Source organism: Microcaecilia unicolor, chromosome 8 (assembly GCF_901765095.1).
Source record: "Microcaecilia unicolor chromosome 8, aMicUni1.1, whole genome shotgun sequence".
Classification (NCBI taxonomy): Eukaryota; Metazoa; Chordata; class Amphibia; order Gymnophiona; family Siphonopidae; genus Microcaecilia; species Microcaecilia unicolor.
The window spans coordinates 16,097,839-16,116,327 of NC_044038.1; the positions used below are offsets into that span (position 1 = coordinate 16,097,839).

At 45.5% G+C, this 18,489-nt stretch overlaps 1 protein-coding gene across 1 annotated transcript in view; it reads left to right on the plus strand.

Moving 5' to 3' along the window:
• The window catches only part of TTYH3 (tweety family member 3), a 200,430-nt gene that overhangs the window by 168,222 nt on the left and 13,719 nt on the right, over positions 1–18,489 (plus strand). The window contains exons 8-13 of the mRNA XM_030212872.1: positions 2,757–2,812; positions 6,181–6,273; positions 6,535–6,627; positions 8,213–8,349; positions 16,135–16,311; positions 17,213–17,288. Coding sequence (XP_030068732.1) covers positions 2,757–2,812; positions 6,181–6,273; positions 6,535–6,627; positions 8,213–8,349; positions 16,135–16,311; positions 17,213–17,288 — 632 coding nt within the window. The remainder of the gene's footprint in view (positions 1–2,756; positions 2,813–6,180; positions 6,274–6,534; positions 6,628–8,212; positions 8,350–16,134; positions 16,312–17,212; positions 17,289–18,489) is intronic.

The following is an 18,489-nucleotide window of genomic DNA, read 5'->3' on the forward strand; positions in this document are numbered from 1 at the left end:
TGTAATTAGTAATCAAAGAAGAAGGACCAAAATGATAAAGGGGATGGCTAAAGAGGTTAGGACTCTTCAGCTTGGACAAGAGGTGATTGAGGTCTACAGAATACTGAGTGGTGCAGAAAGGGGAGAAGTGAATCGATTTTTTTTTTTTAAACGTTTTCTAGAAGTACAAAGACTAGGGGACACTCAATGACGTAACGTGGAAACGCTTTTAAAACAAATAGGAGGAAATGTTTTTTTCACTCAACAAATGGTTAAGCTCAAAGAGTTTGGAGGATGTAGTAACAGCGGTTAGCATCTCTGGATTTAAAAAAGGTTTGGACAAGTTGCTGAAGGTAAAGACCATAGTCTGTTATTGAGATAGACATTGGGGAAGCCGCTGCTTGCCCTAAGGTTGGTATCGTAGAATATCTCTACTATTTGGGTTTTTGCCAGGAACTTGTGACCTGGATTGGCCACTGTTGGAAGCAGGATACTGGGCTAGATGGCCCATTGGTCTGACCTTAGATGGCTATTCTTGTGTTCTTATGTTCAATCACTTCTGCCCTTTTTTCTCAACACATGCCGATTCATTGACAATATTTGCTTATACACAACAGTCTTGGCTAGATCTTATGACTCATGAGGCAGGAGTTTTATCACTGAAACACAGATCTGTGTCAAGTCTGGCAACATTTCCATGTATATTACAAAATTTTTTCTTTATGTATTTGAATCAGGCAATCTGTTTTTGTATTTTTATTGGTTTTAGAAAATGTTTCTTTTCCTTGTTTTTTGGTCTTTTAATAAATACCATTTTATGTATTTTTATTCACCCCTGTAGTTCATTGGAGTTTAATTGGTCCTCCCCTACTCCCTTGCTTGAGATTTGTATATATTTTGGGGGAGGTGGGGGGTTCTCCTTTTTTTTTTTACCCCTAGTATTTTAACAAGTATGTACAGTGGAAGGATAATGAAAAGTAAAAGGCAAGTTATTCATATGATTAAAATCATACACTTTATTAAAGAAATATTTCTAGGTCTCCTTGGTGTAACTTCTCTCACTTCCAACACGTACATCTTTCATATGTTTAGCAATAGTAGAGATGGTAAAATACAACTCCTTACAATTTATGATGGTGTATCAAAATCTCCCATATTAAGTCTGTAAGCTGCAATTGTCTCAGGCTGTATCAGGAAGGATGATATTTACAAAAAAAAAAAAATCCCGTACCCCTTGCCCAGGCCTTTCCAGACCTCATACCTTAAATGAAATAGGAGCACTGCCCACTCTCCCCTGCCTCCAACATAGTCATATCCCTTGTATGGCAAACTGTCTCTGTCCAGTAAATCCCAGGATACACCCCATGGGGGCAGTATAGCACCATTTTGAAGATGATGATGCCAGAGGCAGGAGCAAGTAGGCATTGTTCCTGCTTCGTTTGAGGCATGTGCTCCAAGGGGGCCTGGGCAAGAGGTTGGGTGATGGAGGGTCCCACTAGACACCAGTGAGTTTTTTGGAAGTGAAGGGAAGGAGGGCCAGTAGACTACCAGGGCAAGTTTTTTTTTTTTAAATATCGGGGAAGGGGGCAGGAGTGAGAGAGTGCGTGTCGCTAAACACCCACTCCTCTCAACCAACCCTTCTAGGCTGCCGTGGACCTGGTGGAAAGTATCCATACACAACATACCTGAAAAACCTTATAAAAAGAAATTGCCTGGCTGTGGAACGCATTGTGACTGCATTACCATGCATTTAATGCTGCATGCAGTAAGGGTTTCTGTGCAAATTAACATCTGTGCTGAAACCTTTCTGCATTGCTTGGCCAGCAAAACCACATTCAACCCGTGCTTCTGCATTGGCCCTAGTGCTGTGAGTTTGCTTTGCGAGCAGGTTGAAGATAACCTCTGCATGGGTGAATTATCCCATGACACTTGAGGTTGTTGATACTTGCCTCTACCACTGCTTTCAGCTTTTGGTCCCTTCCCTGACTGGGACTTAATGATTGTCAGCAGCTACAACTTTTGCTCTCTCTGACTGAGGTTTAGAATCCAGTCTCCTCTTGACCAGACTTTCTACTTTTCTGTGATCTCTGAATAGTTCAATACAGGTAGGAAACACTTGGCTCTGCTCGTTATGGGTCTATGGGACAACTGATTAACAGACTGGCATGCTCTGTAAGACTATTTCTTCTCTCTTAGTCACTTGAACAAGGAGCTAATGCTGTGGTGGGCCTCTGGCTGGAGTTGTCCTCTACATCCTTCTTACTTGTACTTCCCCTAGAAGACATTATTTCACCCTTGTTGTTAGGTTGATGTGGAAGGGGTAAATGATGAGTAGAGGCTGAATGCTAGAGACTGGGGGAGGTTGGTGGCTGAGGTAAGGATAGAGAAAAGGGAAAAAGTTCACGTGGTAGGTGTGAGTGGGGGTTTCCTTCAAAGCTGGCAAATCTGTAGTAACCTTTAAAAAGTCTTTGAGCTAGTGTTTCATTGAAATTTTGGGTTTTCTTTAAGCGAAATGTTTTATTTTTTTAACCCAACTGTCTGATGGCAGAGGGATGGGATTGCATGGCCCTTCAGCCTTATGTTCTTGTAATTCTGTGAAATAAAACTAATATAAGAATCTAGGTTGGACGCTGGAAAAGGACCAGCAAGAAGGTGGAGCCACTGGGCGGTAGTGCGAATTTGGCTTGCACTGTACGTACGTAGGCCCTTGCGCAGCGTAGTAAAAGGGCCTCATAATGATTTAACAGGCATTTATTTTATTCTTTTTCACTTGATAGATGTCCTGCGCTATTATCTTGCCTGTAACAATGGATACACGAATCCTTTCCAGCAGGTGAGTTTCTAAAATTGTAGTAGATGACGAATTGAAAATGTATTTAATAGTTTAAGATACCTTGATTTATCACCTTTCTAACAAATCAAAGTGGTTTACAACTCACGTTTAAAAGGAAAAGAACACCGTTAAAAATAGAAAAGGAACATTTATACAAGTCTTCCACAACACTCAGATAGATGCGAACACAGCGAAGGAGATTAAAATGAACGTCAGACAATGCTCAAAAAAAATCAAATGTTTATTAACATCCAAGACTCAACTCGGGCCATGATTTGGACTTAAATTTAATGGGCCCGATAGGTAGCTGGCGATGATTAGTGTTTTGCTGACTGCCACCGGCATTAAAAACTTGGAAATTCAATTTCTGGGCCATGTCCGGGCAGTGGCATCGAATTTCTGGGTTTGCGAAGCTGGCTAACACATAGCTGGTTAAGTGCGGTATTAAGCACGTAACCGGTTATGGGGCCCTGCATAAAGATAGGACTGACTTTTACGTGGTCCTGTTTGTCAGGTTACCCTGGCCCAGAGGTAGGCAATTCCAGTCCTCGAGAGCCGGAGGCAGGTCAGGTTTTCAGGATATCCACAATGAATATGCAGGAGATAGATCTATCTCCTGCGTATTCATTGTGGATATCCTGAAAACCTGACCTGCCTGCGGCTCTCGAGGACTGGCATTGCCTACCTCTGCACTAGGCTACTCCTCCACTGGCAACATTCCATGTGGAGGCAATGCGGCCGCGCAGGCTTCTGTTTCTGTGAGTCTGACGTCCTGCACGTACGTGCAGGACGTCAGGCTCACAGAAACAGAAGCCTGCGCGGCCGCGTTGCTGATCTGCAAGGGCAGACTTCTACATGGAATGTTGGTAGTGGAATAGCAACATTAACATTCCATGTACAATCTCAAATAGTAGCAACAGAATCTCCAACAGTAGCCAACATTCCATGTTCCACTGCACTAACCGCTAGGCCAGGGGTAGGCAACTCTGGTCCTCGAGAGCCGCAGGCAGGTCAGGTTTTCAGGATATCCACAATGAATATGCAAGAGGTAGATTTGCATACCAAGGAGGCAGTGCTTGCAAATCTATCTCCTGCATATTCATTGTGGATATCCTGAAAACCTGACCTGCCTCTGGCTCTCAAGGACCGGAGTTGCCTACCTTCCCTGGCCAGTTAAATTCTGACTGTGCCCCCGGAACACCCCCAAAATAGCCGGTTTTCAGTTTGGCACTAACTGGTTAAGGGGCTGCTGAAAATGTGTGGTTGGCCCTGTAAAGGCAATTTAACTGGCCAGGAGCCATTTCTGGATGGTTAAATCACTTAGAATATCGACCCCTATATATATATTCAACACTGATCTCTATACAGCTGTCAGCACACTGTACAGATACGTAGTGCAGCGACCATGTCTGCATGATCCACTAAACAGATCATTTTTAGGGCTATGTCCACCCCTAACTTGGCCCACAGTTACACTGATAGTAGCTGACTGTGGCGAAACAGTGGGTTTCTGAGCCTGAACACTGGATTATTTCATGAAGTGTATTTCTCCTTATTGGCCAGCAGATGGCTCTTGTTTTGAGTTTTAAAGCTGTAGCAGAAAAGGACTCTCTTCTCCAGCTTATGGAAAAGCAATCTGCAGTACCATTGGGTAGCTACTTTCAAAATTGATGCCCTGGGCTCTGATTGGCCCTGGATTTCAAGTCTAGCCTGAAGGTACTGGATTTTCCACAGTCTCAGCCAGGGAGCAGAGAGAAAGATCTCTTTACTGAGACCCTGTGAGCAGTTAAATGTTCTAACCTGTGAGCAGCTATATTTTCTGACTTCCCCAGGTACTACCCAAGTAGTAAACAAACGTTTAGTTTTATAATTGATCCATATTCAGTTACCTGTTACTGCTTGCTGATTTCACCTTTTTTCTGTTCACTGTTCAAGTTCTGTGGCAATAAACCTTGTTTAGCTTATTGACTCTGCTGTCCTGGACTGACTAAAAATCCTAGTTTGTGTTTTTGGGTGCTTTATAGAAACTGGGGGACCCCTGGAGCGTGGTCTCAGTGTCCTAGAAATCACCAGGGAATAACTTGAGAGTGGGAGTGTAGCTCAGAGGTGGATGGGACCCAGCCAGTGGGAGGATGTTGCTAATATAGAGCACAAGGCCAGGTGCAGATGAGTCTGGACAGTGCTGGGCAGACCCTTCAGGTGGCCGCAGGGTAACCCCAGGCAGGTGCTAGGCATTTCGTGACCCTGACTATTTATCGATTTAAATGGCCTGATCTATATGTATAGGGGTCAATATTCAGTGAGACTTAATGGTAAGAACAGCTCTATACCTGGATTTTTAGCAACATGATCTGAATAGCGCCACATGCTCGGCTCTATTTGGGTAGTACCAGTGTGGTCTGGAGGCAGAACTAAATCAGAGTCGGGAATTACCCTCTGGTTAAAGATAGGACAGCAGAAAGACTGTCATCCTGTAGCCTGGTGAAAATTATAAATGTTCCTGCACAGTGCACCTAGATTTACCCACAGGACAGTGGGCAATTTTCAGATACCTGTGGAAATGTCTTTGAAAGTTGCTGTCCAGGGGGTTTCTCTCATTTTGTGTCTGTGGGAAACATTCTTAGTACGTAGGATGGTCCATGAGCTAAATTTGTATTATGATCCAATTACTAACTTCCTGGTTGACTTGATGATGTGTCAAGTATGGTGGTGTGTCTAGGATCACAGAGGTCACATGATCTCTTCAAGTGTATGACGGGGGCTGACTCGGTGGTGCTACTGGTAAATAACCTGTATCTGATTCCAGGATCAGATTTATGCTTCCTGTGTCAGACATGGTGGGGGATTCACAGGCATCATGCCTCATGGTTGGACTTAGGACCCATACTGGTGAGCTCTGCTTAGGAAGGTGTTGACAGAACCTCAGCCAAGGACTGTCACTGTATTGGCTGGGCAGAGTTTGGGGGAGGAGGAGAGCAATAGAAACAAGTTGAGGGAGGAAAATAGGTGATTTCAGATGAAAATTCTGGAAACTAACAGACCGTTTCCCACTGAGCGGGTTTGGATTTTTTAACTTAATTACTTGTCTTTCTAAATCCAAGCTCAAGATGAGTTATAAATTCAGATACAGTAGATATTTCCCAGCCCCTGAGGACTTATAGTTTAAGTTGCACCTGAGGCAGTGGAAGGTGAAGTGTCTTTCCCGAGTTTACATGAAGTATCACTGGGAGAAGCAGGATTTGAACTCTTGCTTCTCTGGTTCTCTAACTACTAGACTCTTTCTTTCATAGAGGAAACCACTAGACCCAAAAGATAATCATAGGAATGGATTTTTCACATCTACACTGTATCCTTTTCCCATTAAACAGAAATTATCATGGAGTCACAAAGCCCTAGTGGAAATGCAGGATGATGTGACAGAGCTCATGAGCTCGGCGGTGAGAGAGTATCCCAACTCCAAGGTAAGTGCTTCATGTGACTTTGGGTTTTGTTTTAATTCTTCCTTTCTATCCCGGGAAGAATTGCCCCTCTCCCACAATGGACATGTGTCCAAATGGACGAGGGGAGTCTCCCAGAAGGCTTAAAATATATTATACTGTTTCCTCTGCACCTTGTCCAAGAGGATTGGTGACACATGTAAGACTTGAGGATGAAGTCGATTTCTCAGCTTATGAGTTTTGCATTACCTTATGATCTTGTTAGCCGACCTTTGTTACTTCTAGGACCATGTGATCCGAATCCAAGGAGCTTTGAATTCCACAGAGGTGAACCTGCAGCATCTGACCGCCCTTGTGGACTGCCGTGGTTTACATCTGGTGAGTGTAGGGAATGCAGTCTTCAGTGGTCCCTCTTGGGGAGGTTGAAAGCCTGAGAAAATATCTGTCTAGCACAGGGGAGGGCAACTTTTATACACAGAGGGCCACATGAATGTCGGTACTATCCCTAGCAGGCCGCAAAATCATGTAATGGCCTCCCACTTTGCCATCTATCCCCCCTTCAGTCCGTTCAGAACTCTGCTGCACGGCTTATCTTCCGCCTGGACCGGTACACTCATATCACCCCTCTCCTCAAGTCACTTCACTGGCTTCCGATCAGGTACCGCATTCAGTTCAAGCTTCTCCTATTAACCTACAAATGCACTAGATCTACAGCCCCTCCTTACCTCCGTTCTCAAGACAAATCCCTCCTTTCAGTACCCTTCTCCACTACCGCCAACTCCAGGCTCCGCCCTTTCTGCCTCGCCTCACCCCATGCTTGGAACAAACTCCCTGAGCCCATACGCCAGGCCCCCTCCCTGCCCATCTTCAAATCATTGCTCAGAGCCCACCTCTTTAAGGTCGCCTTCGGCACCTAACCACCATACTTCCATTCAGGAAACCTAGACTGCCCCTACTTGACATTTCGCCCATTAGATTGTAAGCTCCTTGGAGCAGGGACTGTCCTTTTTGTTAATCTGTACAGCGCTGCGTAACCCTAGTAGCGCTTTAGAAATGTTAAGTAGTAGTAACTGGAAAAGAACAGAGCTCCATAGACCTCCTGTGATAAATAAGTAAAAATATAACCAAAAATTATGGAAATGAATTGCTAGAGTGGCTATTCTGAAAATATTTGTGAAATACAGAATTTAAAATTGCCAAAATTCAAGTTAATGATGTTTTCTGTGTGTACACTTGTCATGGTCTTAGGGGCCTCATAAAATTTAGTGGCGAGCCACATTTGATCCACGTGCTACAGGTTGTCCAGCCCTACTCTAGCATATTGACTGGGGTAACTTGATTTTTCTGTTTCCTTTATTTTAATGGATTTTGACTGGCCTTTTCATAAAAGCTTGTTTTTCTTTAACCTTCATGTGGTTTGGAGAATTTTACCTATACATATTTCACAGCTGCATGAGGGAATGCTGGGGCAACCTTTACATTTTCTCTGTGCTGATGGACTTCTCACAGGGAGACTCCTGGCGATGATAAAGACAATACGTATAAATACATACACACTGTCCACTCTGTGCAGCTTTTCAAAACTCTTTAGGTTTAGGGTTATTTACTTATAACCCGATTATAACTAAGCAGTGAACAAAATTACATACATAAAAATTAAAAACACAAATCTGAAAATGACTCAATAAAAATCCTAAAACAGATATTCACATAAAAACAACAACAACAGAAAAATATCAAATAGAACATAATTTCAATCAGCTTGATGCAGGCTGCCAGATGGGTTCTGCAAGGGTTAATTATAGTTCTGTTATCTTATTGTGATATTTTCTTTTATAAACCATGTAGTGTATTTGTGGGGTTTTTTTCAGTTGGTCGGTGTTAGTGTCTGTATACCGTTTTGTGCGGTCCATAAACAGGATAAAAGTTTTACATTAACACCTGTTCTGCTTTCTCTCCACAGGATTACGTCCAGGCTCTTACCGGCTTCTGCTTTGATGGCGTGGAGGGGCTCATCTACCTGGTCCTTTTCTCCTTTGTCACAGCGCTGATGTTCAGTTCCATCGTGTGCAGCGTTCCCCATACGTGGCAACAAAGAAGGTAAGCATGCCCGGGGCAATACGGGAGGGGGCAGGTGAAGGGGGGTAGTAGTAGGAAAAACAGGAAAGAAGGACGGGGAGGGGTGCTGGGATTAAAAGTCTTTTGGACAGTTATGTCTGAACATGTGCAGTAAGGTTGTAAGGGGGTGGGGTTGGGAGGTATGTGCACTCCACCTGGTTTTTAAAACAATTTAATCTGCCAGGAACAGCTCCTGGCTGGTTAAATGGCACATCCGGCTATCCAGCAATATTAAGCAGGAGATAGCCAGCTATCTCCTGCTCAGTATTGCTGGTTAGCACTTAGCAGCTAGCTGGTTATATCCAGGGGCCTAGCCAGACTTCGGCGGGAGGGAGGTCCAGAGCCTGAGGCGAGGGGGGCCCCCCCCCCCCGGCGCCACCAACCTCCCCGCCACCCTTGACCCCCCCACCGTGCCGCCACCCCCCTGTCCCCCTTGACCACCCCCTCCTGCTGCCACCAACCCTCCCCTGCCAGGTATGTCAAGCTCCATCTCTGGCCGTCTTCAAATCTAAGTTAAAAGCCCACCTTTTTGATGCTGCTTTTAACTCCTAACCCTTATTCACTTGTTCAGAACCCTTATTTTATCATCCTTACTTTAATATTCCCTTGTCTCTTGTTTGCCCTGTTTGTCTGTCCTAATTAGATTCTCCTTCGAGCAGGGACTATCTCTTCATGTTCAAGTGTACAGTGCTGCGTACGTCTAGTAGCGCTATAGAAATGATAAGCAGTAGTAGTAGTAGTCTTTGGGATTCCGGAATCTTGATACTCTTTGGGATTCCGGAATCTTGCTACTCTTTGTCCTTATGCCTTATTTGTCCTGTTTGTCCGTCCTAACTAGATTGTAAGCTCTGTCAAGCAGGGACTGTCTCTTCATATTCAAGTGTACAGCGCTGCGTACGTCTGATAGCACTATAGAAATTATAAGTAGTAGTAGTAGTCTTTGGGATTCCGGAATCTTGCTGCTCTTTGGGATCCTAGAATCTTGCTACTCTTTGGGATTCCGGAATCTTGCTACTCTTTGTCCTTATCCCTTATTTGTCCTGTTTGTCTGTCCTAATTAGATTGCAAGCTCTGTCGAGCAGGGACTGTCTTTTCATGGTCAAGTGTACAGCGCTGCGTACGTCTAGTAGCGCTATAGAAATGATTAGTAGTAGTAGTAAAAATTTCAGGGTCATGCATTTGGGCTGCAAAAACCCAAGGGAGTGGTACAGTTTAGGGGGTGAAGAACTTTTGTGCACGAAAGAGGAGCGGGACTTGGGTGTTATCATAGGTGATGATCTTAATGTGGACAAACAGGTAGAAAAGGCAATGGTGAAAGCTAGAAGGATGCTTGGATGCATAGGGAGAGGAACAGCCAGTAGGAAAAAGGAGGTGATGATGCCCTTGCATAAGACTCTGGTGAGACCTCATTTAAAGTACTGTGTACAATTCTGGAGAACGCACCTTCAGAAAGATATAAACCAGGGGCGTATCTGGACTCGGGCGGTAGGGGGGGGCCAGAGCCAGAGGGAGGGGGCACATTTTAGCCCCCCCCCCCGGCGCCACCGATCCCCCCCCTCGCTGCCATTTCCGGACCCCCCCCCTCGCCACCAATGACACCCTCCCCCGCTGCTGTCACTTACCTTTGCTGGCGGGGGACCCCAACCCCCTGCCAGCCGAGGTCCTCTCTTCCATGCAGGCTGCGCCGCTGCAAGTTTCAACGCTTCCTGTTCTTCTGAGTCTGACGTCCTGCACGTACAACGCGCTGGACGTCAGACTGAATTCCAAATTCTGAGTCTGACGTTCTGCACGTTGTACGTGCAGGACGTCAGACTCAGAAGAACAGGAAGCGTTGAAACTTGCATCCTGCAAAGAAGAGAGGACTTCGGCTGGCGGGGGCTTGGGGTCCCTCGCCAGCAAAGATCGGCGACGGGTTGGTGGCGGGCGGGAGGGAGGGGGAGGTGGAGAGGGTCTGTGGTAGGGGGGTCCAGGGCGAAATCTGCGGGGGCCCAGGCCCCTGTGGCCCCACGCAGATACGCCCCTGATATAAACAGGTTGGAGTCGGTTCATAGGATGGTTAATCATAGTAGGGGTTTTGATTTCCAGCTAGTAAAGCTTCACTTGGGAAATTGGCTTGCTAGAAGTGTGTACACTCAGAAATGCTTTGAAATATAGGCTCTGTTATGGGCATTTTTTGATTGTAAGAAAGTGGGAAAGTTAACCCTATGAAAGAGACTAGATCATGGACATAAAATCTTATATAGATATCAATGTCCTGTTGGTTGACCTTGGTAAATACCTTGGTTTCTGAGGATTTTTCCCGTTTCTTTATTGTTATTTGCTCACCTTACACAACCCTTTAGGATTGTGACTGGCTGTTTATCAGTTTGTGCAGTGACAGACTTAAAGATCTCAATACGTATACTTTGGAAGAAAGGCGGGAGAGGGGAAATATGATAGAGATGTTTAAATACCTATGCGGCATAAATACGCAGAAGGCGAGTGTCTTTCAATTGAAAGGAAGCTCTGGAACCGAGGGGGCAGAGGATGAAAGTGAAAAGCGACAGACTCCAAAGTAACCTGAGGAAATGCTTTTTCACGGGAAGGGTAGTGGATGTATTGAACAGCCTCCCAGTGGAGGTGGTGAAGACGAAAACAGTATCTGAATCCAAGAAAGCTTGGGAGAAGTAACATACTTAGTAACATAGTAGATGACGGCAGAAAAAGACCTGCACGGTCCATCCAGTCTGCCCAACAAAATGAACTCATATGTGCTACTTTTTGTGTATACCTTACCTTGATTTGTATCTGTCCTTTTCAGGGCACAGACCGTAGAAGTCTGCCCAGCACTAGCCCCGCCTCCCAACCACCAACCTTTCCTCCCCTCACCGGCTCCGCCACCCAATCCTTGGCCACCTTTAAATCTAGACTGAAAGCCCACCTCTTTAACATTGCTTTTGACTCGTAACCTCTCGCCTCCACCTACCCTCCTCTCCTCCTTCCTGTACACATTAATTGATTTGATTTGCTTACTTTATTCTTTGTCTATTAGATTGTAAGCTCTTTGAGCAGGGACTGCGTTTCTTCTATGTTTGTGCAGCGCTGCGTACGCCTTGTAGCGCTATAGAAATGCTAAATAGTAGTAGTAGTAGTCTCTTGTAACCAGAGCTAATATTGTGATGTCATAATGCCTCAGGCCACCAATAAGAGCCAACCTCATCAGTGATGTCACAATGGCTTGATTGTCCTATACTTGGCTTACTTTTATTACATAGCTCTTTGAGCAGGGACTGTCTTTCTTCTATGTTTGTGCAGCGCTGCGTATGCCTTGTAGCGCTATAGAAATGCTAAATAGTAGTAGTAGTAATTTCGGCTAAGTGCATAGGATCTCTAAGGAAGAAGAAGGAATATTAGATGGCATGGATGAGCAGACTGGATAGGCCATGTGGTCTTTATCTGCCTACATTTGTCTGTTTCTATGCTTCTATTGTACGGTCCTTGGCTTTAAACTAACCCATAGCGCCCTCTTGTGGTTTCTAATATGTTAGTGTTTCAAATCCTGGCGAGTTTTAAGGAAAGACTTTATTAATAAGGAAAAAGAGGTTGGGGGCAGGAGTTCAGAAATATGAAATGTTTAAAAAAAAAAATTCTCAGGCCATTGTGGAAACCAAACCACATTAATAAAAAACAGATGAGCAGACACTTTTAAACAAATGTAATTTCAACAAAGTGCAGAAACACTACGCCATAACAAAACTGTTTTAGGTCCACTTGTGGCCACGTTTCCCCAGCAAGAAGTGTGTTCTAACTAGCAAAACAGAAACTGTGGTGGTTAAACTCTGTGGGGAATGTTAGTGGCCCTTGGAGGTTGATATTCAAAAAGACTGATTCAGGAGTAGCCAAATAGTTAGTTCAGCAGCTTGAGAAGCAGGGGAACTGGATTCGATTCCCACAGCGGCCCCTTCTCTGGACAAGTCTGTTAACCCCCCACTGCCCCAGGTACAAAATAAAAACCTGCTTTGATAGTAACCAGAGAAAGGTGGTGTATCAAATCCAAAGAGTTACCTGGGGTCCTTTACTGCAGGGGTGTAGCCAGACAACAGATTTTGGGTGGGCCTAGGCAAGAAGTGGGTGGGCACCAAGTGTTCTCTCTCCCCCCCCCCCCCCGCCACCACAACCAGCACCACCACCAAAAATATATCTCAGCTGGCAGGAAAATGCTTCTTTCCACCATGGCAGTCTACAGCAGGCATGCGCTGAAAACTGAGCATGCGCAGGTGCCGGTATCATGGAGAGTAGCGTTTTCGTTACTATCAGAGGGAAGTCTTCAGCTGGCAGAGCTTGAGGTTCCCAACAGCTACCGCTAAACGTGTGCTACTGTTGGGTGGGCCTGAGGCCCACCTGTGGCTACGTTACTGCTTTACTGTGCTGCAGTAAAAAGTGGGCATAGTTTGCCATTACATGAGTTCTTTACTACGCGCTAATGCCACGTTTTCCGCAGCCAGAAAATGGTTGGTTTTCCAAATCAATGGCCATGTGCTAATGTTGCTCTTACTGCTGCGTATTTTGTAGATGGTAAGAGCTCACGTGCTAATCCCACGCTAATCAGCATGCGGTAATGTGGCTGCACTGATATGCGCTGTCATGTCTCCCCCCCCCGGATTTGCCCCCTCAGAGAAAAATAAAGAAAACTGTTTTTAGCGTATGGTTTGCATGCGAGCAGTGGGGTTTTTACCTCAGGACGCCTCAGCTTAGTAAAAGGAGCCCTAAGTGATTTTTTTTTTTTTTCTACCCCACATTTTCCCGAACAACTTCAAGTTCAATTTGACTAAAAAGAAGTCATTACAAAATATAAAACAAAATACATAAACGCGCACATGTCAGTAAGGAAAGAATCATAAATATATAAAGAATTCAATAATAAAGCATAATGGGGAGAATGGAAGGGGGAGATTAGGCTCGAGGGTCAACTGACAGACCTCTTTTGAAAAGGAAAGGTTGAAAAGTCCTAGTATAAGAATGGGCATATGGAATATTCAATGTCCCTTTCCACCAAATGCACACAATCCCAAATTCAATTCAAGTCATTAATGGGAAGAACAACGTTGGTGAAGTAATGGAGGTACCTCCAAGTGATGGAAAAGTAGTTTCTGTCCATTTCCTTTGTTCAGCATTACTAGGTCCAGCCTGAGTCCAGATACTAGTATTTGAGCGTCAGTATAGAAACCTGCCAGTGGATGCCTCTTCTACATCAAGCATACGCAGGCCCTGGGGCTTACACTAATGCATAGTAGTATTTAGTGTTCCTTATCGTCCTGCCAGACCAGTCCAACCTCAGGGTTGTTAGCCTGGGACCCCGTCCTTGGATGCCTACTGCATCAGTCCTCTATGTGCCACCATCTGCTAGATAAAAGAGAATATTAGAAAATTGCTCAGCTACACTAGCTCTTAAACAGAAGCGGAGCCAGGTTGATGGCGCAGGGGGAGCGAAAGCGGCGCGAGAGTGGACTTATTTTCAATGCAACACGACGAGAAAAAATTTGGCGCCAGCAGAACTCCATTTGGGGGAGCAGCCACCCTAGCAGCACCCCATCTAGCTACGCCACTGCTCTTAAACCAGTGATGACATCACTGAAAAAGAAATGGTTCTCTATCTCCCTCTGTTGGTGGGGTGGCATAAACATGTGTCTGGACTGGTCTGGTAGGGTTCAAGGAAAAGAGATTAGCAGGTAAATATAAATTTCTCCTTCTGGAGTGGCCAGTTATTAGAAAGAAACAGAAAACATGCAAAAAAAAACATGTGCACACATACCCCACACATGCTTCCTGACATGTTTGCTGCCTGGACTGGCTTTGGTTGCTGCCTCTTGCAATCACTGTGGGAAAGAGATGTACGGTAGGAGGCTTTTGGACTGTGCTGCACTTTAACAAGGACCAGATGATGGGTTTTATTGGCAGCCTATAACATGAGGGTGTTTGAGTTCTGAATGCAGGACGTGTGGAGCAGATGTTTTGTGCTCCCAACCGTGATACAGAGCAAGGCACAGAAGATGCTGGGCTGGTTTCTGGGGAAATTGTGCATTCCTGCCCACATTGCTGCAGTGTCTGCCCTTAGGTACTTTTTACCAGTGGATTTGCATCCATTTTTAAAGTGAAAATATTCATAAGTTTGTGCTTTGAAAACTCTCTTGGGTGCAGTGTAGCTGTGAACATTTGCATTGGTTTGTAATAAAAATATTGAGCTGGTGGCAGTAATCAGTTTTATAAATATTGACTGTTGCTGGTTAATTTAGACCTGGATATACAGTGCCGGGTCATTTCTGGGTCAGAGCAGTACCCGGAAGTTATCCCTTCATGTTCAGTGCCTGGTCATATCCGGGTCAAAGGCAGTACCCGGAAGTTATCCCTTCATGTTCAGTGCCTGGTCATATCCGGGTCAAAGGCAGTACCCGGAAGTTATACGTGGATATTTAGTACCAGGCCATATCCGGGTCAAAGGCAGTACCCGGAAGTTATCCCTTCATGTTCAGTGCCTGGTCATATGCGGGTCAAAGGCAGTACCCGGAAGTTATATGTGGATATTTAGTACCGGGCCATATCCGGGTCAAAGGCAGTCCCCGGAAGTTATACCTTCATGTTCAGTGCCTGGTCAAATCCGGGTCAAAGGCAGTACCCGGAAGTTATCCCTTCATGTTCAGTGCCTGGTCATATCCAGGTCAAAGGCAGTACCCGGAAGTTATACGTGGATATTTAGTAGCAGGCCATATCCGGGTCAAAGGCAGTACCCGGAAGTTATCCCTTCATGTTCAGTGCCTGGTCATATCCAGGTCAAAGGCAGTACCCGGAAGTTATACGTGGATATTTAGTAGCAGGCCATATCCGGGTCAAAGGCAGTACCCAGAAGTTATCCCTTCATGTTCAGTGCCTGGTCATATCCGAGTCAAAGGCAGTACCCGGAAGTTATACGTGGATATTTAGTACCGGGCCATATCCTGGTCAAAGGCAGTTTACCCGGAAGGTATACCTGCATGTTCAGTGCTGGGTCATATCCGGGTCAGGGGAAGTACCCGGAAGTTATACCTGCATGTTCAGTGCTGGGTCATATCCGAGTCAGGGGAAGTACCCGGAAGTTATACCTGCATGTTTAGTAATGGGCCATACCCGGGTCAAAGGCAGTACCTGGAAATTATATAAATACAGTCAAAGTTCAGTTCTGTAGTCACATAGCTAACTAGGCAAAGATAGGTTGCTATTTAAGTGGTCCCACGTGCCATTTTATCTATGCGGGCACCAAAGCTGATTATTGCCGGTGCCTGCATAACCTCTGGGACTACCCCGGCACTGCCTGGACAGTGTCGTCGTGGTTAGAGGGGAATACTCAGCAGAACTGTCTGGTTAAGTGCCACTAAATATCTCTTTCTGACCTGCTCGGTGCAATTTAATGAGGCAGGAGCTTCTCCGAACCGGTTACATTGTTTTGAATATAGGTCCACTGTTTTCCATGCAAGATAATGCACCCAGAGTTGGGAATGCAGTCAACGCACGGTTTTTCCCTTCCCTGACCCACATGTACCTCTGGGAATACCTCATTCCAGTGGGAATAAAAGTGCACTTGTTGTGGAACCCTGGGAAATTTTCAGACAGCTCTTAGCTGAGTAAATAGCTTGCTTAAAAATTTCCTTCTCCATAACTGTTCTAAAGGTGGAGCTGGAACTTGGACGGGGGTTGATGGGAAGAGCGTGGGGATGATCCATTGCACTTTTCTTAAGATAGTTGTTTCCACTACAGGAGCTCGGACGAGGATGGCGAAGAGGAATCTACTGCTCAGGTGAACAGGCAGACCCATGATAACCTGTACCGGGTTCACATGCCCAGCCTGTACAGCTGCGGGAGCAGCTATGGTAGTGAGACCAGTATCCCAGCAGCGGCACACACAGTCAGCAATGCGCCTGTCACAGAGTACATGTGAGTAACCCCTAACGCCTCTTAGACCAGCATCCAACAGCAGAAGCAGTGCACAGCAATGCGCCTGTCACAGAGTACATGTGAGTAACCCCTAACGCCTCTTAGACCAGCATCCAACAGCAGAAGCAGTGCACAGCAATGCACCTGTCACAGAGTACATGTGAGTAACCCCTAACACCTCTTAGACCAGCATCCAACAGTAGCAGCAGTGCACAGTCAGCAATGCGCCTGTCACAGAGTAACACCTCTTAGATTCACAGAGCACAGCTGGTCAGTCCTTGATGGAGCTCCTGGGCCTCCACTGTACAGGAGAAAATATGGGGTCTCTCTAAAAGCTACACTTTGGTTTCTTTAATTTTCTTCTTAACCTCGATTAATACACATCAAGAATTCTGATACTGCGATTCAGATAACCATTATTCCATAAAGCATCTGTACTGAAATATGTTGTCCCTGGCACCCAAGGGATCTCTGTGTCTGTCCTCAGAGCAGAGGGCAGGCTAATTAGGGTGTGTCAGAAACCTACGTGTAGGGCTGACCGCAATAACTGAGATTCAGGCAGCGGCATGGCAAGGGTAAACAGCTCATCTTGGGGTTTTTTGATAAGGTGTAGCTTGCATACACAATAGCTTGGCAAATAATCCGGTTCTTCCTTAGCCACCTGGATTACCCGAGTCTTGTCTTAAGTCCTGAGATCATACACTTCAAATGCTTTCCCAGCTGTACCTGTATTATTAGTGGCCTTTTCTGAGAGGGCACAGGGTATGTGGGAGATGAGGCTATATACACAGGGAGATTGTACCTTGATGGTGGGGTGTTAGTACTCTTTGTCTTTAGCTGTGTATCGAGGTAAATGGTAGCGCAGTGTGCGCACTGAACAGATGTGTTTTTCCCATTCCAGGAGTCAGAATGCAAACTTCCAGAACCCTCGGTGTGAAAACACCCCTCTGATTGGCCGGGAATCCCCACCTCCCTCAGTAAGTTCTGTTTTGAGGGTTTAGTTTCAACCAGTGCGTTTTTTTCTAGCAAAAAAGGTGTCGGTACTCAAATGCCAGATCACCCTTCAGGGGTGGGGTGATCACTGAGGGATCCACCCCACAATAGCCAGGCCCTCTACAACCAGTCACAGAATCAATGACAAGGCAGAATTGGTGTGTAGAGCCTGAGCTCTTTCATTAAAACTTGGAGACCATGGGTCAATGTTAGCAGACAATGGAAAAGGTGCCGGTACTCAGTACCCCAAGTACCCCCTCAAAAAAAAAAGCCCTGGTTTCAACAGAATATTGAAAACAGAGAGAACTAAAAAAAATGTCCACTGTCTCTTTAACTGTCCACTTGCCCTGGGACATGTCTGTAAAGCAGTATAATCCAGTATTGGAGGTCTCTACACTTTCCTGTTAACGGTACACTGACCTGCTCTGAAGAATCTTCCGGGCATTTTTCTGTCTGCCATGCACAGGAACAGGCTGCTCCATCCAGCAATTCAGCCTGTGCAGAGGTACCCAGCAGTTCAGTTACAATCCCAGAAATGGGTTTGAGGCAGCTTGAGAATATTTAGAGTGTCAAGTGCAGGATACTGGGAGAGAAAAGGCCGACTGTAGAAACCAGAAGCAGAAAATTAGATGCAATAGTTCTCCAAGGTGTGGGTGGAGATGGTGAACTTGGGGACGTGCAGATTGGAATATTTATTAGGATTTAGCTCATGTCTTTTGAGTAATAGCTCAAGCTGAGTTACATTCAGGTATAGTAGATATTGTGCTGTCCCTGAAAGGTTTAGAATCTGATTGTACCCAAGACAACGGAGGGTTAAATGACTTATCCAAAGTCATGGGGTACCACCGTCAGAAGGAGGGACAGACAGGATATATATGTAGAGAGAGAGAGAGCTGAAGAAGGAAGGGTTGGGCTTGGGGTGGGTAGGTATTAATGGAGATCAGGGTGCAGGAAGGCCTGTCAGATGCATATTAGCAAATCAGCAATTTTTCTGTCAACAAGCAGGACTGAATCAGGCACACAAGTGGGGTGATGCCACCCTCAGAGTGCCGGGATGGAACTGCTGTCCCAGAGCTTAGAATTTAATACTTAGCCCGCCCTGTATATGGTGAACTCGGTTCAAGTGATTCCTTCTGAGTGGTGAGTGGGCATCTATGCTGGATGCATGTGTCGTCTTCATAATCA